This window comes from Coenobita brevimanus, chromosome 13 (assembly GCF_032717465.1).
Source record: "Coenobita brevimanus isolate Jiangsu-jjx chromosome 13, ASM3271746v2, whole genome shotgun sequence".
Taxonomy (NCBI): Eukaryota; Metazoa; Arthropoda; class Malacostraca; order Decapoda; family Coenobitidae; genus Coenobita; species Coenobita brevimanus.
Window position 1 is genome coordinate 49,042,037 of NC_136966.1, and position 18,906 is coordinate 49,060,942.

Genomic DNA, 18,906 nt, shown 5'->3' on the forward strand with positions numbered 1-18,906 from the left:
GGGGGATGGGGAGTAGGTGAGGGACATTTGTATGACCAGGAAGGTGATTGATCTGGTTACATCAGGGCCACCATATGAAGCCATTCTCTACATTGCCTTATTGAGAGATTAAAAGCACAAGATAACACTTATTTCTAACATTTACCAGCTTATGATAAATCACAAGCTAGGTAAAGAAAAAGTATTAATTCATGTGTGATTTTATAAGAAAGCACCTTTAAATGAAGCAACTTTAAATGACTGACTGGAATTTTATTTGTTGGAAGTCATTGTAAATTCGGTGTAGGATTCTGGAGTTCATTCCAGTCTATCTATCTGTCTGTCTATTGCCAGATGCCATGATCCTGTAAGGAGTGGCCACTTGACTTTGAGTTATTTGTTTTTTATGGGGAGGGACAGTAACCCTCCACCAACCCACTTGTTGTCATTTCTATAATACTGGGGACTCTCACCTTTGTCCAGAGGTCAAGAAACACGAAAGGAACCTGCTGTGTCCTTTTGTGATTTTTGTTTAATGCAAGTTTTTCATATTTTTTATAGGTATGAACTGGCCAAGTATGCTAGCACCTTGGCAGATGTAAAGCATGGATTGGAGGAGCGTTTGCAGCAGTGGAATGACTATGAAAGCACATATGATAGAATTATTTCATGGCTTAGTGATTCTGAAGCATTACTGAAGACCTATAGCCCTAAGGGAACTCTTCAAGAGAAAACAGAACAACTTGATCGTTTCCAGGTTTGTAGAAGACATTAATGCCTTCAAAACAAAATAATAAATGTTGTGTTCATTGGTATATATAAGTAAGTTATGGTACATACAGCTTTTACATGTACAGCACACACACACACACACACACACACACACACACACACACACACACACACACACACACACACACACACACACACACACACACACACACACACTCTCTCCTTACAATTAACAGCATGTTGATTATTTTCACGCAATGTAGGCTAGCAGATTAATCAGAGAGAGCAGACAATCCACCATCTCCATCCTGTGTATCCTCATACATGTGTAAAATCCATTTGGTAATGCATTATTGTGATTCATTACCAAACGAATTTTTCATTACCAAATTGGCCCACATTTGATAATGAAAAATACCAAATGGCAACCCTGACAGGGGAGTGGGGAGGGGGGAGGAAGGAAGGGGTGAAGGGGCCATGGTGTAAACAGCTGTTCAGCGCTGCGTGACAATTTCAAATTACGGGAGGGAAAAAAATCTTTTTTGGAGGGGATTTTTTTTCTTTTTTTGGCCATTTTTGGATTGTGAAGGTCCAGGTCCACAATGTCCGGTAAGTCGGGTGTCCGGAAAGTGGGCATCTGGATAGTATAAGGATTACTGTATATACTGTGCACATATATATATATATATATATATATATATATAATCATGGAGAAGTTTGTTTAGTGTTTTCCTAATTTTGTAACTTATTGAACCTAAGTATGGGAACTTGGTATACAAACACTCCTTATCACACTGTAGATAGGAGTGTTTGTATATCAAGTTCCCATACTTAGGTTCATTAAGTTACGAAATTATATCTATCTATCTATCTATCTATCTATCTATATATATGAAATTATACTCTGTATTCAAAATGTGGTGGCTTGAATGAGAAGGCAATTTTTTCCATAAAAATATCATTTTTTTCTGATTATCAAATTTTTTTCTGATGTAACGCCAAAATTTTGAAGATTTAAGTAATGAGTGACTGATTTGGTGGCCCATTTCACAGGGCTTCTATTGGTTTTTTACTTTTGTACCTTTTAAATCTTATTTCTAGAGTTTACCCATACTTTTTTTTTTTTTTTTTTTAATAGAGGGAAAGGATTAGGATGAACATGATCAGAATGATGATGATGGCTATTGAATTTTTATAGAGGTAATAATTACAGTATTCATCCTGAAGGTTTCAGTCATTTGCTTTACATAATGGTGCAATGGCTGTGATGTCTGTTATTATGTAAAGCTGATATTTACTTTACAAGGATTTGGTCCTATACTCGGTTCCACGGAGTCTGACGCACTGATTTTGCTAGCCGAGGACAGGTGGATCTGGTAACATTGTGCGACGTACTCGGGCGGTGATTGGTGGATTTCCGTTGTGTTTGAACGTGCTCCAAAGTGACTTTGTATTTCAACCAAGGCCCTTATTGATTTGTAAGATACCGGATTATACAGATGCAAATTAAAGCAATGAAATCTTTAATGATAATTATGTGCCTTTTAAATCACTAGAGATAAACCGGAACGACAATGATAACAAAAACTAAGTAGTCTCGACTGTATGCATACAGACAAGTCAGCAACTGTGGCGGGAATTCAGACGTTCATAGCGAGGTGGGCCCGAGGTCCTGTGAAGGTTCGAATGTTTTTCCCACCACTGCTACACAGTGTCACAGTCTACAGTCTTCACCATGCCCTTCATTACCTCATCTACTAATGTACAACCTTACTCTAGATATGCTTAGCATAGTTTCTAATAATTATGATTTGTGTAAACACACACACACACACACACACACACACACACACACACACACACACACACACACACACACACACACTGCTCGCTGGCGCAGTGGTAACGTTCTCGCTTGCCATCTGGTAGACGGGAGTTCGCGCCTCGCTCAGGTTGCGAAAAGTTTCACTGACGAAGTGGGTGGTTACTGTCCCCCTTGAGCAAGGGGATGGGTGTGTGGGTGTGTGAAGGTCACAGCCTTGCCCTTAGATCGGACTATATGAGCTCTCAGCCCCCTTCCGGGAGGGTAAAATGCTGACGATCACGACCATCAAGTGATCCTGACCGACCCGGTGAATTACACACACACACCTCTCTGGGGCCAATACATGCTATTCTATTCTCAATACATATAGTGTACATACATATTTTCATTACCTTCATAGGTAAAAATTTGCATTTGTTTGTATTCATAGTCAGATTCAGTAAAATTATTTCTTACATAAATAAGTTTGGTATTTGATTTTCCCCAACATTTTTCTATCATAAGAGACAGACAGACAGACGGACACCCTATCCCTGGTCACAGTGTATTCTCAAGCATGTAGCTCTGCCCCCTCGACAAAGAGCCGGGAAAGTAATGGATTACATCATTATAGAATAAACCGAATTTTTGTTAATGGTGGAAGAAAGGAAAGGAAGATAAAAGCAAACTCCAAGAGAAAATAATAGTTGAAATATGCTGCTATAATAAGACCGCGTGCAGTATAAACGAAATCAAACATAATGAAATGAATTTAAATCAGTCGCTGACTTGTCCGTTTGCGTCCAGTCGCGACTTTACTTACTTTTTGTTATCATTGTCGTTCCGGTTTATCTCTAGTAATTTAAAAGGCACATATTTATCATTAAAGATATACTTGCTTTAATTTGCATCTGTATAATCCGGTATCTTACAAATCAAGAAGGGCCTTGGTTGAAATACAAAGTCCGTTTGGAGCACGTTCAAACACAATGGAAATCCACCAATCACCGCCCGAGTACGTCGCGCAGTGTTACCAGATCCACCTGTCCTCGGCTGGCAAAATCAGTGCGTCAGACTCTGTGGAACCGAGTATAGGTGTTGCTGCATGCTAAGTAGAAATGAGAGAAATATGTGGATATGTATCCCTTTTGCATTTAAAAAATTACAGCTTGAAAGTGAGTTTCCCACAGACTAATAAAGCCCAAAAGAGGTAATGGAAATATAATTAACTTTAATTTCAATTAGCAAGTTTTTCACGCAAGTAAATGGAAGAATGCAAGTACTGTACAATAATTTACTGTATTTGAAGTGTAATATTACGGAGTAATGAATATTTTTTTTTACATTTTTCAGTTTATTACATAATCCACTTTAGCATCAATATTATGTGCAGGCTTGTTTGAAGGAAACTCAATAATTTAACAATATATATATATATATATATATATATATATATATATATATATAAAACAGTTTTGTTTTGCATTGAGGGATTGCAACTGAGAGTGATTTTTCAAAAGCTTATTTTTGCTTAATTTTATAGAGTGCATAGGTACATATATTTTCATACTGTAACTGTTAATTTCATTACTGTATCCATAAACAGGTGTGAGCTTCTTTCCGTATTTTGCCAGCCAAGAGTGCCTTAATTAATTGAGTTTTAGTTTGATTTGTTATAAACATCTTCAGGCATTTTGAAATTTACTCCCAATTTTTTAAAAATAATTTATGATTTCTTTTAACTATTTTTTGTTTTCTTTAGGAATTCCTGCGTGTAGTAGATAGCCGGCATGTGCTTGTGCAGGAATTCAATGCAATAGCTGATAACCTTGAACAAGTAAGACTTCATCTTGTTTTTATTGGTGTAAGTTAACTTGATAGACCTGGGTGTCTGGAACACTGAAACACTGAAACACAACTTGACCTTCTTATGTACCCACTGTTATTATTGGTTTCAGTCATTGTGGCCATAGTATTTTAAGGATTGTAAATGTTGTAATAGTTTTTTGTTTATAATAGTTTGTTGTTTAGTTAAATATTTGTTGCTCTATTTTTTTTGTTAATGGATATGGTAGCTACTGACAAGATGTTCTGCACCATAATGACCTTCTGATTACAGTTTATGGTGGAAAGCATTAATTATTGGGATCACTGTACAGTATTATGTGAATGATAACGTAGCATCATATTGTAATACAGTAAAAAAGAACAGTTTTGTTAATCCCTTGTATATATTATGTTTAATTCTATCACAGAATGCTTTTATTTAACTTTAGATTTCATGAACTGGAGCTTAGATACAGCCTTCATTAACCCGTACACTACCTAGGAACTGTTCCCAAACTAATACAATCCTCTGACAGTGGCAAGAATAAACAGATATTATGTCATCAGACTGAAAGTGTTAGTTTGATCTGTGTATGTAACTGACAGTCTTGTGAATATTTAAAACTGTAGTTATTAGCAGTCCTTGATGGATATACCTATATATGAATCCATCCATCCATCATCCAATCCTACATTGCCCCATGAGGAGCGTAGGAGCCTGGGGCTAGGCAGTTGGTCCTGACATTTAAGATGAGAGTGACCAGCCTCACTCATCCCTGAGTGGTATTACATGAGCAATCAACCCCAACCACCCCTTGGATATAAACCTTCACCGGCTCAGTCAGACTGGAGCTCAATAATTACCCACTGAAACCACCAGGTGCCAAAATCTGGTTATATGCTTACCACCCAGCATAGTAAGTGCTTTCCTGGTGTACAGGTAACCATTTGGCTTGTCACTCAGTGTAGAGTCACCCACAAGCTGAAGGAAGAGGAAAGAATGAAGGAAAGAAAGACAGAAGAGGGACTGTAAAGTCACCCGTAGGCAGAAGGACAAGGAAAGAATGAAGGAAAGAAAGACAGAAGAGAATGGAAGGAAAGAAGGATGGAGAGGAAAGGGCAGACACCCGAGAGCAGCACTACATCGAGTGAGTGGATGGTGAGCTCCCCCACCTACCACAAGAGAAAACAAATTATGCAGTGTCTCAGACTATTATTGGAAAATATGCAGTCAGCCTTGTTAGTGTTTTCTTCTGTTCACAGTGTGTATTGAAATACCAGTAGTGTGTGTAAGGTTTTACGTAGCTCATTCTGAATATTCATTACCTGTGTTTTCATTGTTTGTATAAGTACGTAATGTTTCAGTTTATACTTCTACTCACATATAATAACGTGTTGCTATTAACCATTTCACCATGGAAGATTCCCTTTGACTTGACAAAAGAGTCATCAGGTAGTACAGTATCAAAAGCAAAATTAACACAAGACTGCATGATACTGGAAAAAAAGAAAAAAAAAAACTACACCTTTAATATCTCACCTCACCAGACATCAGCCATACCATGAACACTACCCATCTCTTCATGTGACTTCCTTTCTCAGTCTTGGTGCGTTGGTTTATGAATATTACACCTGTGCAATTGCCTTCACTTCTTAGTGCCACAGGGGCTGGTGTGTTGGCACTCTTATGTGGCACCACTGTATTTGCTTATGTCTTACATCTTCTGCAGTGTGAATATTGTAACAGACTTGTTCCAACACAGTAAAAATTGGATGTAAACAGCTACATCGTGAAGGATTATTGTACCCTGAATTTTTTATAGGACAGTATTATAGCACAAAAGCTAATTCAGTACTTAAAATCAGTAAGAGGTAAAAGGTACATCCAAAATACTGTTTGTTAACATTTTATCAATTAAAAAAAATAAAAAAGATCTTTTCAGTGATTACTCCTACCAGATGAGATTAAAATAATTTTTTTGTAGCACTGATCTTTTCAATGATTTCTCCTACCAGATGAGATTAAGTTATTCTTATGTAGCAAAATAATTGGAGAGAAATAAACAAGAAAAAGGAAGTTACCTACATTTTTCATGCACAAACTAAGTTTTGCCATCATCATCATCGTCATTGTCATTGTCATTGTCATTGTTATCATCATTATCATCATCATCCTGCCCCCAACTTCTTTCTTCCCACTTCACAGATAGGGTGAGGTAAAGTCCAGAAGGCAGGGGAAAAGAAAGAAATATGGTATTGGGAGAACTAATTAACAGCATTCCTAGTGAAATGAGCCACATACTCATTCAATCACTATTCAGACCGCCAGAATCCTGACTTCCTCACAGGCATACCCCTCCACATATAAGTTCTTCATAATTACGTATCAAACAGAGTCAGTCCAATGACTGTCAGGTTAAAATAGAGGTGCCAGATCCTTGTCATGTGCTCCTCCTTACAAAATTCATTCAAAGATCTCAATCTTTTATCAATTCTGTGGCCTCACCGACCTTCATACATTGCTTTCTCACACATTCATTTACCATATCTTTCCACTTTCTTCTTAAATTACCATGCCTCCTTCTACCTTAAGATTCACTCACTGTATATGCTTTTCACCACCCTTTTATACCAGTTCTTTCCATATGACCATACACTATCTAAGAATTCTTTGTCCATAGCCCTTCTTACTCCACATCATTCATGGGTAAAAAAACAAAATCTTATTCTACCCATGCTCTGCACTCTGCAAGCTTTCTTAGTAATTTCATCTCCACCACTGAACCCAAAGTCACACGCACAGCCTGGAAAATGCTATTCATTTTTTTTTTTTTTTTTTTTTTAACCCTAATTTACCATCCAACAACTGTCCCTAACACTCAGGGGCACATAGTCACCGAGAATCAACAGAGATTGATTTATGAATTGACTGAGGGTAGCTAAGAAGGAAAATTTGAGAAGGACCAAATGAAAAGTCCCTGCCCACAACAGTATTTGAATGTACAGCAACCCATAAGTCACACCAAGAGTGTTGCACATTACCAGCCTTGCCACAGTCACCCTGTTTTGTATTGTCATTAGTGTTTGCTTCATAATTGTTTGCAACTTCTTTTTCTGGCTCAGTTTTCTCCATTACTTTTTGCTTCATATTATTGAATAGGGTCACATTTTGTAGGAGAAACCCTTGCAAAGGAAAATAGTTAATTAAATCTTTAAAATCTTTGAATCAGTAATATTTTAGTTGAGTGTATAAAATTTAACATTCTTTAGCACATTACTTCCTCCATTGTCCACATTGGAGACTTAACAGTAATCAGAGCTGGGATCGTGTATGCTGTTTTAATGTGTCTGTTACCCACTAAACAGTCATAAACATTGAACCATTGTGAATTGTATGATTGTCTTAAAGCTCATAGATGTCCTGGTAATGCCTGGGATCAACAAGGGTAGTGTGCTGAAGAGAAATGCCTTCAAGCAATGGCACCAGTATAACCAGGCGGCAAACCTACCCAGTTTTATACAACTCGGTTATACAGATGTCACTCAGCACTTACCCTATCTTCCAAAAGAGAATGGTGGACTGCAGAAAAAGAGCAACTTCAACTTGCTGGCCACCAGTTTCACGTTCAGATGAGCCTGGGGCTTCAACAACAACAATATCATGCTCTAAAAATCACAAGAGGTGAATATTGTGATGGCTTTGTGGGTGATGGGCGTTGTGCCATCTGTTATTACTGTTCCGTCTCTAGTCTCCAGCAAAGGTGGATTTTCATTCATGGCATCCTAGAGCGGAGTCACCGTGTCTAAAAGGAGCTCTTGCCTTAGAATTTAATAACCATTGTATACCTTCATCATCACTTTACACCACTTCCCTTCCATACATTTGTGGTTGTTTTAGAGATCATTATTTTAAAGAAAATGAGCATCCAGAACATTCTGATAAACTAAGTTGTCATTGAGTGTAGGTTTGTAAAGCAATATAATCACACTGAATATTATTTTTGGTAGGCTGTAAATACAGCATTCTTTTACAGTCAGTAGTGTGGCCTGATTATAGCACAAACCTGCTTTACAATTACCACCAATTTAGGCATAACTTAGTTCACTTAGTATGGTGTCAGTGGAATGCTAATTTGCATTTTTAAGTACAGTAGTATTCACTGGCTTTCTTGCATATTGCTGCATTTTGGTTTGAATATAATTATGGCAAATGACATACTAAACACCAGTTTAACCAGGAAGACTGGCCACTTTACGGCTGCCTATAATAATGTGTTTTTAGCAATATGTAGTTGACCAGCTTAAGAAAAGAAATACAGGACCTTAATGTTTCTATTAAACTCATACTTCTATGGTACAGGAGAACAGTAATTAGATATTGTTATGCAGAAGACACTTTGCATTCAAGTTATGTGTAATTTTGTCAGCTGATTTGGTTTGTGTATGTTGGTTTTAAATTTGTTGTATGTTTTCATACTTCCATTTAACCCTTCAGCCTGAGACATCTTCTGTATTTCTAGGTAATGTTGTGTGATTTTATTCAGTTTAGGAGAGACCTTTCTCAGAATGAAGGGATTAAAATTACTCTCCATTAACCCCATCATCCTGATGATGATTTTTTTTTTTTTTTTTTTTGTGCCAATATCACATTTTGAATGAACTTCAAAGAAACCACTTGGACTGAAGGATTGACCATTGGTTCATTTTCATTCAGTTATGTTTCACAGTCTCTATACTTGCTTGAGAGCAGTTTCAGGTATGCTGATATATTGAAAATTGTCAAAAGTGACTTTGTGCAGTTATTAAAAAATCAGGTTAGCAAAACACACATAGAAGAATTGAGTTCTGCTATACAGTTGTGATTTTGCAGTTTTGGTCCAGTGCCAGTCATTTATGTTTTGTACATAGTACACCGGAGTCTAGTGGAAAGTTACACGTGGGTAAAATGTACATACTACACAATCCTTTAACACCTCTCTGTGATAACACTCTTTAAAGTTATTCTTCCTATTACCAAATAATTTTTTTCATCATATGGGAAATGTCTTGTATTGATGAAAAAAATAATAGAAACTTACCATTAATCCATTTATCACTACAGTACAAAATGTTTTCCTTGAACAAAAAATTGTTTACCATTTAGTGGCATAATCAGAAGAGATGCCACTAGCTACCCCTGAAATATGCATGGCTATCCCAGTGGCCTCCCAAGAATTCTGGACCCCTTCAAGAGCTTTTCTTAGACCACTCAATAATTACAGTGGGCTTGGTCATCCCTAAGTCACCTCACATTTTAAATCCTTTATACAGTGATTCCTTGGTTATCATGCATAATAGGTAATGAGTATGGTGCATGATAACAAAAGCACAGAACCAATAGGATTTATCCTAATTGGTACCACACTTCCCAAATGCAAGCCCAACTTTTCACATTTACAACAATTTAAATCCACTGACTACATACACATTGTTATGGTAAGGATTAGAAACACACATAGGCGTGGTTAGGTTAATAGGAAGTGATGAAAAGGGCATGATAAGGAAGAAACACGTACCATAGAGACCTGAGGTGGGCTTGAGATAAGAGGTTCTAAGGCTAGGGTGTGAAGAATTAGTGGTCACCACCTGGGATTAGCTCCTTCAGTACAATAATGCCTCTCACTTTACTCTTGCAATGGCACTAAGAGGGCCTCATCTTTGAATCCCTCAAAGCCACTAGAAGTCACAGACACTGCACCATCATTGTCGGCAGAAAGTTGCTCAGCTGTGCAATATTGATGTTTTTGAGCCAGAAAATGTGCAGTAACACTAGAAATACAGATTTTCCTCTTGCAGTGCTAACGAAAACTGCTATAGCCAAGTGCACGATAACCAAGGGATGACTGTACACTCTTGATGGCATTACAAGAGTTAAATAAGAGGCATTATTGCACTGAAAAGGTTAAATGCATGCAGATGTGAGTAAAATAATGAAAAAATTGCATGCAGCACAATAGATACAGCAGTTTGCATAATCTTGTTTCTACAGTATATGATTTTGTCTCCCTGCAATTTTGTAATGCATTACCTAAACTGTTAATAGATATGTAAAGCATTGCCAAAACTGTTATGAATGCAGTTATGAAAATTGTGGTGGGATTCGTTGTAGAAAAATCAAAATGAAAACATTTTACCCCAAAGACACAGTTGCATCTTTATCACTTTAATGCATTATGTGTTTTTCAAGCTAAATGACACTTTTTGGTTTGCAACAAGAATATGAATTTAGGAATCATCATTGTACCCAAGAGGTAAATGGAGACTAGTCTCAACCCCTTCATGATAAGGGATATTCTCTAGAATTAAAATAAATTCTTGGTGGTAAGAAGCACATAAGAATGGGACCATTTTGTTAACAGGCCTGCCATTGATGCTATATTCTGACTAATGTTCATGAGATTTGAAGCCAACTAGTTATTAACAAATGAGTAGAGTACTTAGATAGCGTATTTTGTATCAGCAAATTTTTATTCCTGTTTTCTCTTCTTTCCCTATATTCCATGCAGTCATATTCATTGTTAACAGTTTATGCTATCTACCCATCTTATCCTAATTGTGTTGTATTCTAAGGTTCTTGTCCATATGACTTTGATTTACCATGGTGTACATAGTTAATGAATCCAGTGCAACTGTATCTGTTGAAGTAATCCCTTCATTCATACAGTGGATCTTAAATTCCAGTTGGCTTAAACTGTGTCTTCAGTACATGTGTTAGTTTGTCCCTCTCCTCCATGTAGTCTAAATCAGATCAGTTTTTTTTTTTTTTTTTTTTTTTTTTTTTTTTTCCCAGTACAAGGAAGAAGGAACCACACAACTCTTTGAGGACCAAATCAGTTACTTTCCACATGTTTCAATCATCATTATTATTCTTACCTCACTTGCCATGATTATATGGGGTGAGGGTGTCTAGAGTATGGATCTTCTGTCTTGTGCAACATAAATTGGAGCAAAATGTACCTTTGCCATCTCCTCACTTTTAGTTTTTGGAGCTAAAAGTCTGATTACACTTTAGGTGGAGTGCAGTAGTGTCGGTACATTGCTGAACTTTGGCGCTTACTCGATGTAGTGTTGCTTTGGGTTTCTGCCCTTTCCTCGCTTTCTTCCTTCCTCTTCTGTCTTTCTTTCCATCATCCTTTCCGCTTCCTTCTGCCTTCGGTTGACTTTACACTCCCTCTTTTGTCTTCCTTTCCTTCATTCTATCCTCTTCCTTTTGCCTGTGAGTGACTCTACACTGAGTGACAAGCCAAATGGTTTCCTGTACACCAGAAAACCAGTTACTACACTGGGTAATTATGGCGCATGGTGATTTAGTGGGTGATTAAGGCGGTCCAATCGGATCGAGCCTGTGTAGGTTTATATCCAAGGGGTGGTTGGGATGTATTGCTCATATAGTGCCACTCAGGGATGAGTGAGGCTGGTCACTCTCATCTTAAATGTCAGGACTAACTTGTCTAGTCCCGGGCTCCTACGCTTCTTATGGGGCAACATAGAACAGGATGATGATGATGATTTTCACATTCATCACCATACCCATGTATACACACCTCAGTGATCATTATTAATATTCATAATCATATTTTCCTATTTTTATTGTCATTTTCCTCCTTTTTTCTTTTTTCTTTTTCTTTTTTCGTTTTGCCATCATTTGATGTTGTTGTGATAACTGTAATTTGATGAGTATGCTTTTTTGCTATAATATTTGTATATACCAGAAATTCATGTCTTAATGCCTAATCAGCAGGAGAGATCTCAGTAGCATCATTCTGTGCAGTAATGTCAAAAACCTTTTATATTTTCACTTGTTGATTGATGTTTTTTAATATTGTTCACTTGCCATTACCATTAACTCTTCGTCACTTTTATTATGTTAATTATGTTGTCTTCGTGATACTGATTCTTTCCTAATGCTATGTAATTAGGTAGCTGAGATTTTTCTTTGTTATGAACTAATTGTCCTGTGAATTGATCATGACTGTCTCTGGTGGGTGACAGGGCCTAGTGTTCAGCATGCTGCAGAATCAGGGTGAGGTGGACAAGATGAGTGATGATTCATCAGACTTAGTGGCCATCTCGGGTGACACCCGCATCTCAGTCAGTGTCCAGCAGGTCACCTCACGTTTTAAGGCTGTCCAAGCCACTGCTAAGGTCAGTAACTACTGTAATCATTCCAGACGTTTTCAAGGTTCACTGGAAGTGATAGTTATTAATCATGAAGCTTGAGGATTTCTGACATGCATTATAACCCTTTTAAAGACAAATGAATTAGTGAGACTTGTTTTTATATGCACTGTATTGCAAGAGTTAACCTTTTATTGTTTCTTTATTTTCAGGAAATCCTCAAAAAGTGTGAAGTAGGAGTTAGTGATCACAAAGCATTTATTGAGAAGTACAATCAGAGTGTAGGATGGCTGACAGCTGCCCAAGACAAATTAACCAGATGTGTAGAAATGCAAGGAGATAGAGTAACTCTCCAGAAAAGATTAGAAATCACAAAGGAATTGCTAGGAGAAAAACAGAATGCCTTATCATTGGTCAACACAACAGTAGAACTTGGAGAGAAACTGTACCCATCAACATCTGAGGATGGAAGAGAAGCTATTAGAATACAACTTGAAGATCTCCAGGGAGCTTTTGACACTTTATTTGACAGCACTTCTAATATGGAAAGAGACTTATATAGTAAGATGAGCCGATGGACCAACTTTGAGGAGGCCAGTGAGCATCTTAAGCAATGGTTAAAGGAAACACAAGCTCAAATACCTGATGATATTGAACTGAAAACAACACTAGATGAGAAAAGAGCTCAGTTACAGACTTATAGAATGCTTTTGCATGACATTCTTGCTAAGCAGCAGACTATTTTAGATATCCGTGACAAGGCCGAGAATCTTCCAGAGAAAGCTGATCGTGTAAAGTCATTCCTTGAATCTGCAGTAATTCACCATCAAGAAATGCTTCATCGTGTTCAGTCTTATCTAGAACAATATGAAGGCATTGTCAGTGACCATCAGCAGTATACGAAGGTTGTGTATGAGACACAAGAATGGCTGGATGCCACCCAGCGCTCTATAGAAATGTGGGATGAGGGTCTTAGTGATCATATCACACTTCATGCCAACTTGGAAAAGTTAAAGAATCTTCAGTTAAGCTTGCCAGAAGAAGAGCCAAGAATCCAACAGATACGAACACTTGGTGAGAAGGTTATTCCAGGTACCATTGAATCTGGCCAGATACAGGTGCGTAATCAGATTGATTTAACACAGCAAGAATGGCAAGGTCTTATTTCAGCTGTTTCCTCAACAATAGAAAAAGTTGAAGCTACTTTAAATCAGTGGGGAGACTTTGAGACAATGAAAGATGCCATCCAGTTGTGGTTGCGTGAAACTGACAATAAGCTTCATGCTGTTAATTTGAAATCCACACTACCTGAAAAGCATGAAACCTTAGAAGCACTGAAAGTTTTGCAAGGTGAAGTACGAGCCAAGGAGCTTGAAATTGATCAGTTGACAGAGCGAGCACAGCAGTTGTACCAGGGTAGTCATTCGTCCCGAGGTTCTCAGGTCAGTGAATTATGTGCACGCTATCAGCAGATTTCAAAGAAAGTTAAAGATGTTCATTCAAGATGGCATCAGTATGTTACATACCATGCTGATTATAACAGTAGGGTAGCTGAATGCCAAAACTGGCTTCAAGATATCAAGAAGAAACTTGGCTATTGTTCAGACCTTTCTGCTACATCACAAGAAGATTTAGATAAGAAAATGGAAGCTATTCAGGATCTGTTGCTTTACAAAGAAGAAGGATTTAGCAAGGTTCAAGCAACTGTTGAGTTAGCACAGGCTGTATTGGCCAACACAGCTCCTTCAGGTCATGATGCAATCAACCAGGCTGTTGAAAAGTTACAGCAAGATTGGAGTGCTCTTGCATCTAAGATGGTGGAAACAAAGACTTATTTGGATGAAACCATTCATCGCTGGGCTGGCTTCCTAGAGAATATTCATCAGCTTAATAAGACCATTGAACATGTGGAACACACTCTGTCAGATGTCAGTCAGTTCCAGTCTTCTCTCTCAGAGAAGAGAGCACAGCTAGAACGACTCAAAGTAAGTTTACATGTTTGACTCATAGTTTTCTTTGAATATTATTCATTATAAGTATGTTTACTCATTGATACACTTAATATCATTCACTGAGATACTTTGTATGAAATGCTTACTGTCATTTGTTTTGTGAGTCATTCCTCTTCATTAGCTTTGTATTTTCAGAGTTTGGAAGAGAAGCTTCGTTGTGAGAAATTTGAAGTGGAAAGTTTGAAAGTTAAAGCTTCTGAGATGTTGGCAAGTGGACAACAAGCTCAGGCTGCATCTCAGGCACAGAATATTCTTAAGCAGTTTGAAAATCTGTCTGAACGTATTAAATCTCTACGGGTAGAAAGAGAGACTCAGTATCGTGATCACCGGCATTATAAGGAAGCACATGATGACCTTCATGCATTTGTTAACCGAACTCGAGACAAGATTCCAGCCCTCAAGCAGAAGAATCTTGGAGATAGACTTTCTATAGAAACAGCTGTACAAGCTCTAGACACACTATTAACCAGACAAGCTCAGGGTCAGATATTAGTAGATCAGTTACTTCACCGTGGTGAGGTCTTCTTGCATTCCACATCTTCCTCTGGTCAAGAGCATTACAGGAATGAAATGCGTGCTGTGAAAGAAAGCTTTGAGGAGCTTTTTAAGGATATTGCCAGACAGAAAGAGAATCTTGAAAAGACAGTGGTTCAGTGGCGAGATTACAAAGATGAGTATGAGAAACTTTCAGACTGGCTTCAGAAAGCAGATGCTGATATGAAGGCATACAAAACTATGCTTTATGCAAGCATTGGAGAGAAAACACAGCAAGTCAGCAATGTCAAGGTAAGTTCATTATGAATCATTTACATTAATATAATGTCATTCTGTTTTGCTTGCTGCTTTATCAACACAAATATTGCAGTGCAAGTAATATTAGTGTTACATGGAAATATATTCAGTGGGGTGACTCACTGTTTCATGCAAGTTCTTTTCTCATGAAGCATGTTTTACCTGTATGTATAAACCTGTACCAGAATTCAGTTTGTATGTTCCCCTCCACAGTTTGCACACATATAGTGGTGTGCAAATTATGCTTTTGCCTCGGAAAAGGGTATTTTTTCAAGTTCTGAAGTCATTTCAATAGAATGAAGTGTGTGAAGAGTGCCTGTCAGCTGATGTGTGGGTCCCACTGCCACACCAAAGTAAAACATAATTATCTTAAATATGATCTCTGCCTGACAATGGTGAACATCAGTTAATAAATTTTGAGCTCTATAATGACAGCATTTGAGTAAAATGTGTGAAAATTGAGCAAAATGTGGTGGGGGAAATTTTCAAAGGCTTGTTTGGGAAAATTTTATTTTCCTTGACATGTTAGCCAAATATCAATGTTTCTTTTGGAATATTTTGCATGATTCTTTTTGCACTTTTTTTTTTTTTTTTACATTAGCTCCACAAAACAAAAGATCAATGTAGTAGTACTTCGACATTTATAATGAACTATTGTCATAAAGGTTTAGCAGTATTTTTGATGTGTGTATTTATTTTGTCAAGTGACAGATAATTCACAGTATACCAGAATTATCTACATATCATCATCGTCATCATCATCATCATCATCATCATTATCATCATCCGGACCTGCTTTCCCACCCCAGGGGGGAGGAGGAGTAGCAGCGTCCAGACAGCCAAAGTTTGCCCAGTTAAATGGGCCACCTTTCCGTTCACTAATCATTAAAGCCCACGGAATCCTGGCTCCATCTGATAGGCCAAAAGGTTTCACCGCGTGCAGTAGCTTCACATACAGCTATCCAATAGACTCAGTTTGAATGCTGTCATGTTAAAAACAGGGTGCCAAATCTCTGGTCATGCACTTCTCTGCATAAAATTCATCCATCCAACTCAGTCTCTTGTGGGTCCCTTAACCTGACCAACTTCCATACCTCTCTTCCACACACACTTTTCCACCATATCTCTCCACCTTCTTGGCCTACCTCGCCTCCTTCCTCCTTCAGATTCACTCAGATATACCTTTTTCACCACTCTGTTGTCATCCATTCTCTACACATGACCATACCATCTCAATATTCTCTCTTCAGTTCTGGAGTCCACAGACTTCCTCACCCTGCATCTTTCACAAATCACATTATTCTGTATCCTGTCCACTCTCTGTACTGCACGTATATTCTTCAGCAGTCCCATCTCCACTGCTCATACTCTTGACTTTTCATTATCATGCCACACTGAAGTCTCACACCTATATGTTAAAGTTGGCACTAGCACTCCATCATGTAAGCCTCATGCAGCTGCAGCACTCAAGCTTCTGTTTCTTACCAAGACCTTCATAGCACCAGCTATTCTCCTTCTTTGTGCCACACCACTCTCCACTTCTTTTGCACATTTTTCTCTTTTCTGTCGCAGTACCCAGGTATTTGAACTCCCTCTTCAGTTCCAGTCTTTCTCCATTCACTGCAACATCACATTTGGAGTCACCTTCTTTGTCAGTAACCATCACTTTACTCTTTTCTGCATTTACTCTCAAGGCACAACACACAGATATCAACAAGACTCTGCACTAGTCTACCAAGCTTTTGTCCGGTATTTGCAAATAGTATTGCATCATCAGCATACCTCAAATTTGAGATATTCTGTCCATCACCATTCATCACCAACACCATCTCTCTCTTCCTTATTCATGTTTTTACTTCTCTCATCACCCAATCCTTATATATACAGTATTGAACTACCATGGGGACATCACACAACTTTGTCGCACTCCAACATTAATTGTGAATCATTCACATAGATGCTCATTTACCCTTACACTTGCCTCACTACTATCATAAAAATTTTTGACAGCATCTAGCAGCTTACCATCTACACCGTACATATGCAAAACCTTCCACAATCCTTCTCTGTCTACTTTGTTGTATGCTTTTTCCAGATCCATAAATACTGTAAACACCTTCTCACTGCATATATTTGATCTACACATCCCCTGCCACTCCTAAAGTCACTCACTAGGCCTTCTGATATCTTTCTTAATTTCTCAATAATAATCTTTTCATATACTTTCCCCTCAACACTCAATAGACTTATGCCATGATAATTCTTGCACTCAATTCGCTCACCTTTATTTCTGCATAAAGGTACAGTCTCAGCCTTTTTCCACTCTCCTGGCACAGTTCACTCATCCATGCCTTCCTACATAATATTATCTCCAACAAGCACATGATTCTGCTCTCTCCACAGTGCTTAACCATCTCTGCATACATCTCATCAACACCAGCAGCTTTCCGATTTTTCAGCCATTTCACAGCCTTCTTCATTTTTGTGAGTGTCACGTTTCCTGGCACTGCTTTTCTACGTTGCACCCCCCCCAAAATCAATCATGTTTACCGACATTCTGCATTCTCCATTCCCATTCATCAGACTTTCAAAATTTTCTTTCCATCTGGTCCTTACTTCATCCCCATGGGTTAATAATCTACCACTTACATCCTTCAACCTTTCACATTTCTTTCCACCTGTCACTTCCACATTTCAGCACCTCTTTCCAGAATAACTTCCTACATATTCATTAGAAAAACTGTATTGATCCTTGAATTCTTTAATTTTTTGGCATTTATTACATTAGCTTTTGCTAATGATTCACATAAAGGAGAGAACATTCAAGATTAATGGATGGGTGGATGAGATGGGATGGTGTTGGTGGTGTAGCATCATGAGCATTGTTAACATGATAACTGTTAGACAACCAGGAAGTGAAGCCAAAAACTTCTGTAGGTTCAGTGGAAGTGAAAAAGGATTGAAATAGTTGGCTTATGTGGAGGGGAGCAGATAAGACAGTCAGGAATGGTGATGGGTGATGGATTTGGGCAGGATGAGTGGATGACTTTTATCAGTACAGTATTGTAGTTAGGTAGGTATAAGTATCTCCTTGGAAATAAGAAGGGAGAGTGACAAAATTGGAACGAATGGGGTGATGTGTGGTGAAGAGTGGGAGTACATAAGAAGTCTGTCCATCTGTCTGTCTGTAGCCAGAAGCCTCAGTCCCATAAGGGGTGGCCACAAACAAATTGCCTCTACGTTGCCCTATGCCATACAATTTTGCTACCCTTCCCCCAACCTACATACCCCTCTCTCATATACAGTACCTCTCTACCCCATCCCTCCATCTCATCCTCAGTTTAGGAAGTAGCAGCAGATAGTAGGAGACCAGTTGGCCCATAATGAGGTTACCTATTAAAAATAATAATAATTATTCTGCTAAAGATTGAAACAGTGTGTGTGAGGAAAGGATAAGATGGAGGAAGACTATAGACAAGGAGACTTTCACCTGCCCACCACATCCTCGGGCAAAAAAAAAGATAGAAAAGCCTGATTATTTTTAAAAAGAACAAACATGGAAATATATATAGGAAAGACAGATGAGGGAATTCTAAGCATAGT

General features: G+C 38.1%; 1 protein-coding gene across 1 annotated transcript in view; it reads left to right on the forward strand.

Moving 5' to 3' along the window:
- The window catches only part of LOC145415676 (uncharacterized), a 561,483-nt gene that overhangs the window by 186,832 nt on the left and 355,745 nt on the right, over positions 1 to 18,906 (forward strand). Inside the window, exons 31-35 of the mRNA XM_080284894.1 lie at positions 541 to 736; positions 4,278 to 4,352; positions 12,374 to 12,526; positions 12,712 to 14,484; positions 14,647 to 15,297. Coding sequence (XP_080141020.1) covers positions 541 to 736; positions 4,278 to 4,352; positions 12,374 to 12,526; positions 12,712 to 14,484; positions 14,647 to 15,297 — 2,848 coding nt within the window. The remainder of the gene's footprint in view (positions 1 to 540; positions 737 to 4,277; positions 4,353 to 12,373; positions 12,527 to 12,711; positions 14,485 to 14,646; positions 15,298 to 18,906) is intronic.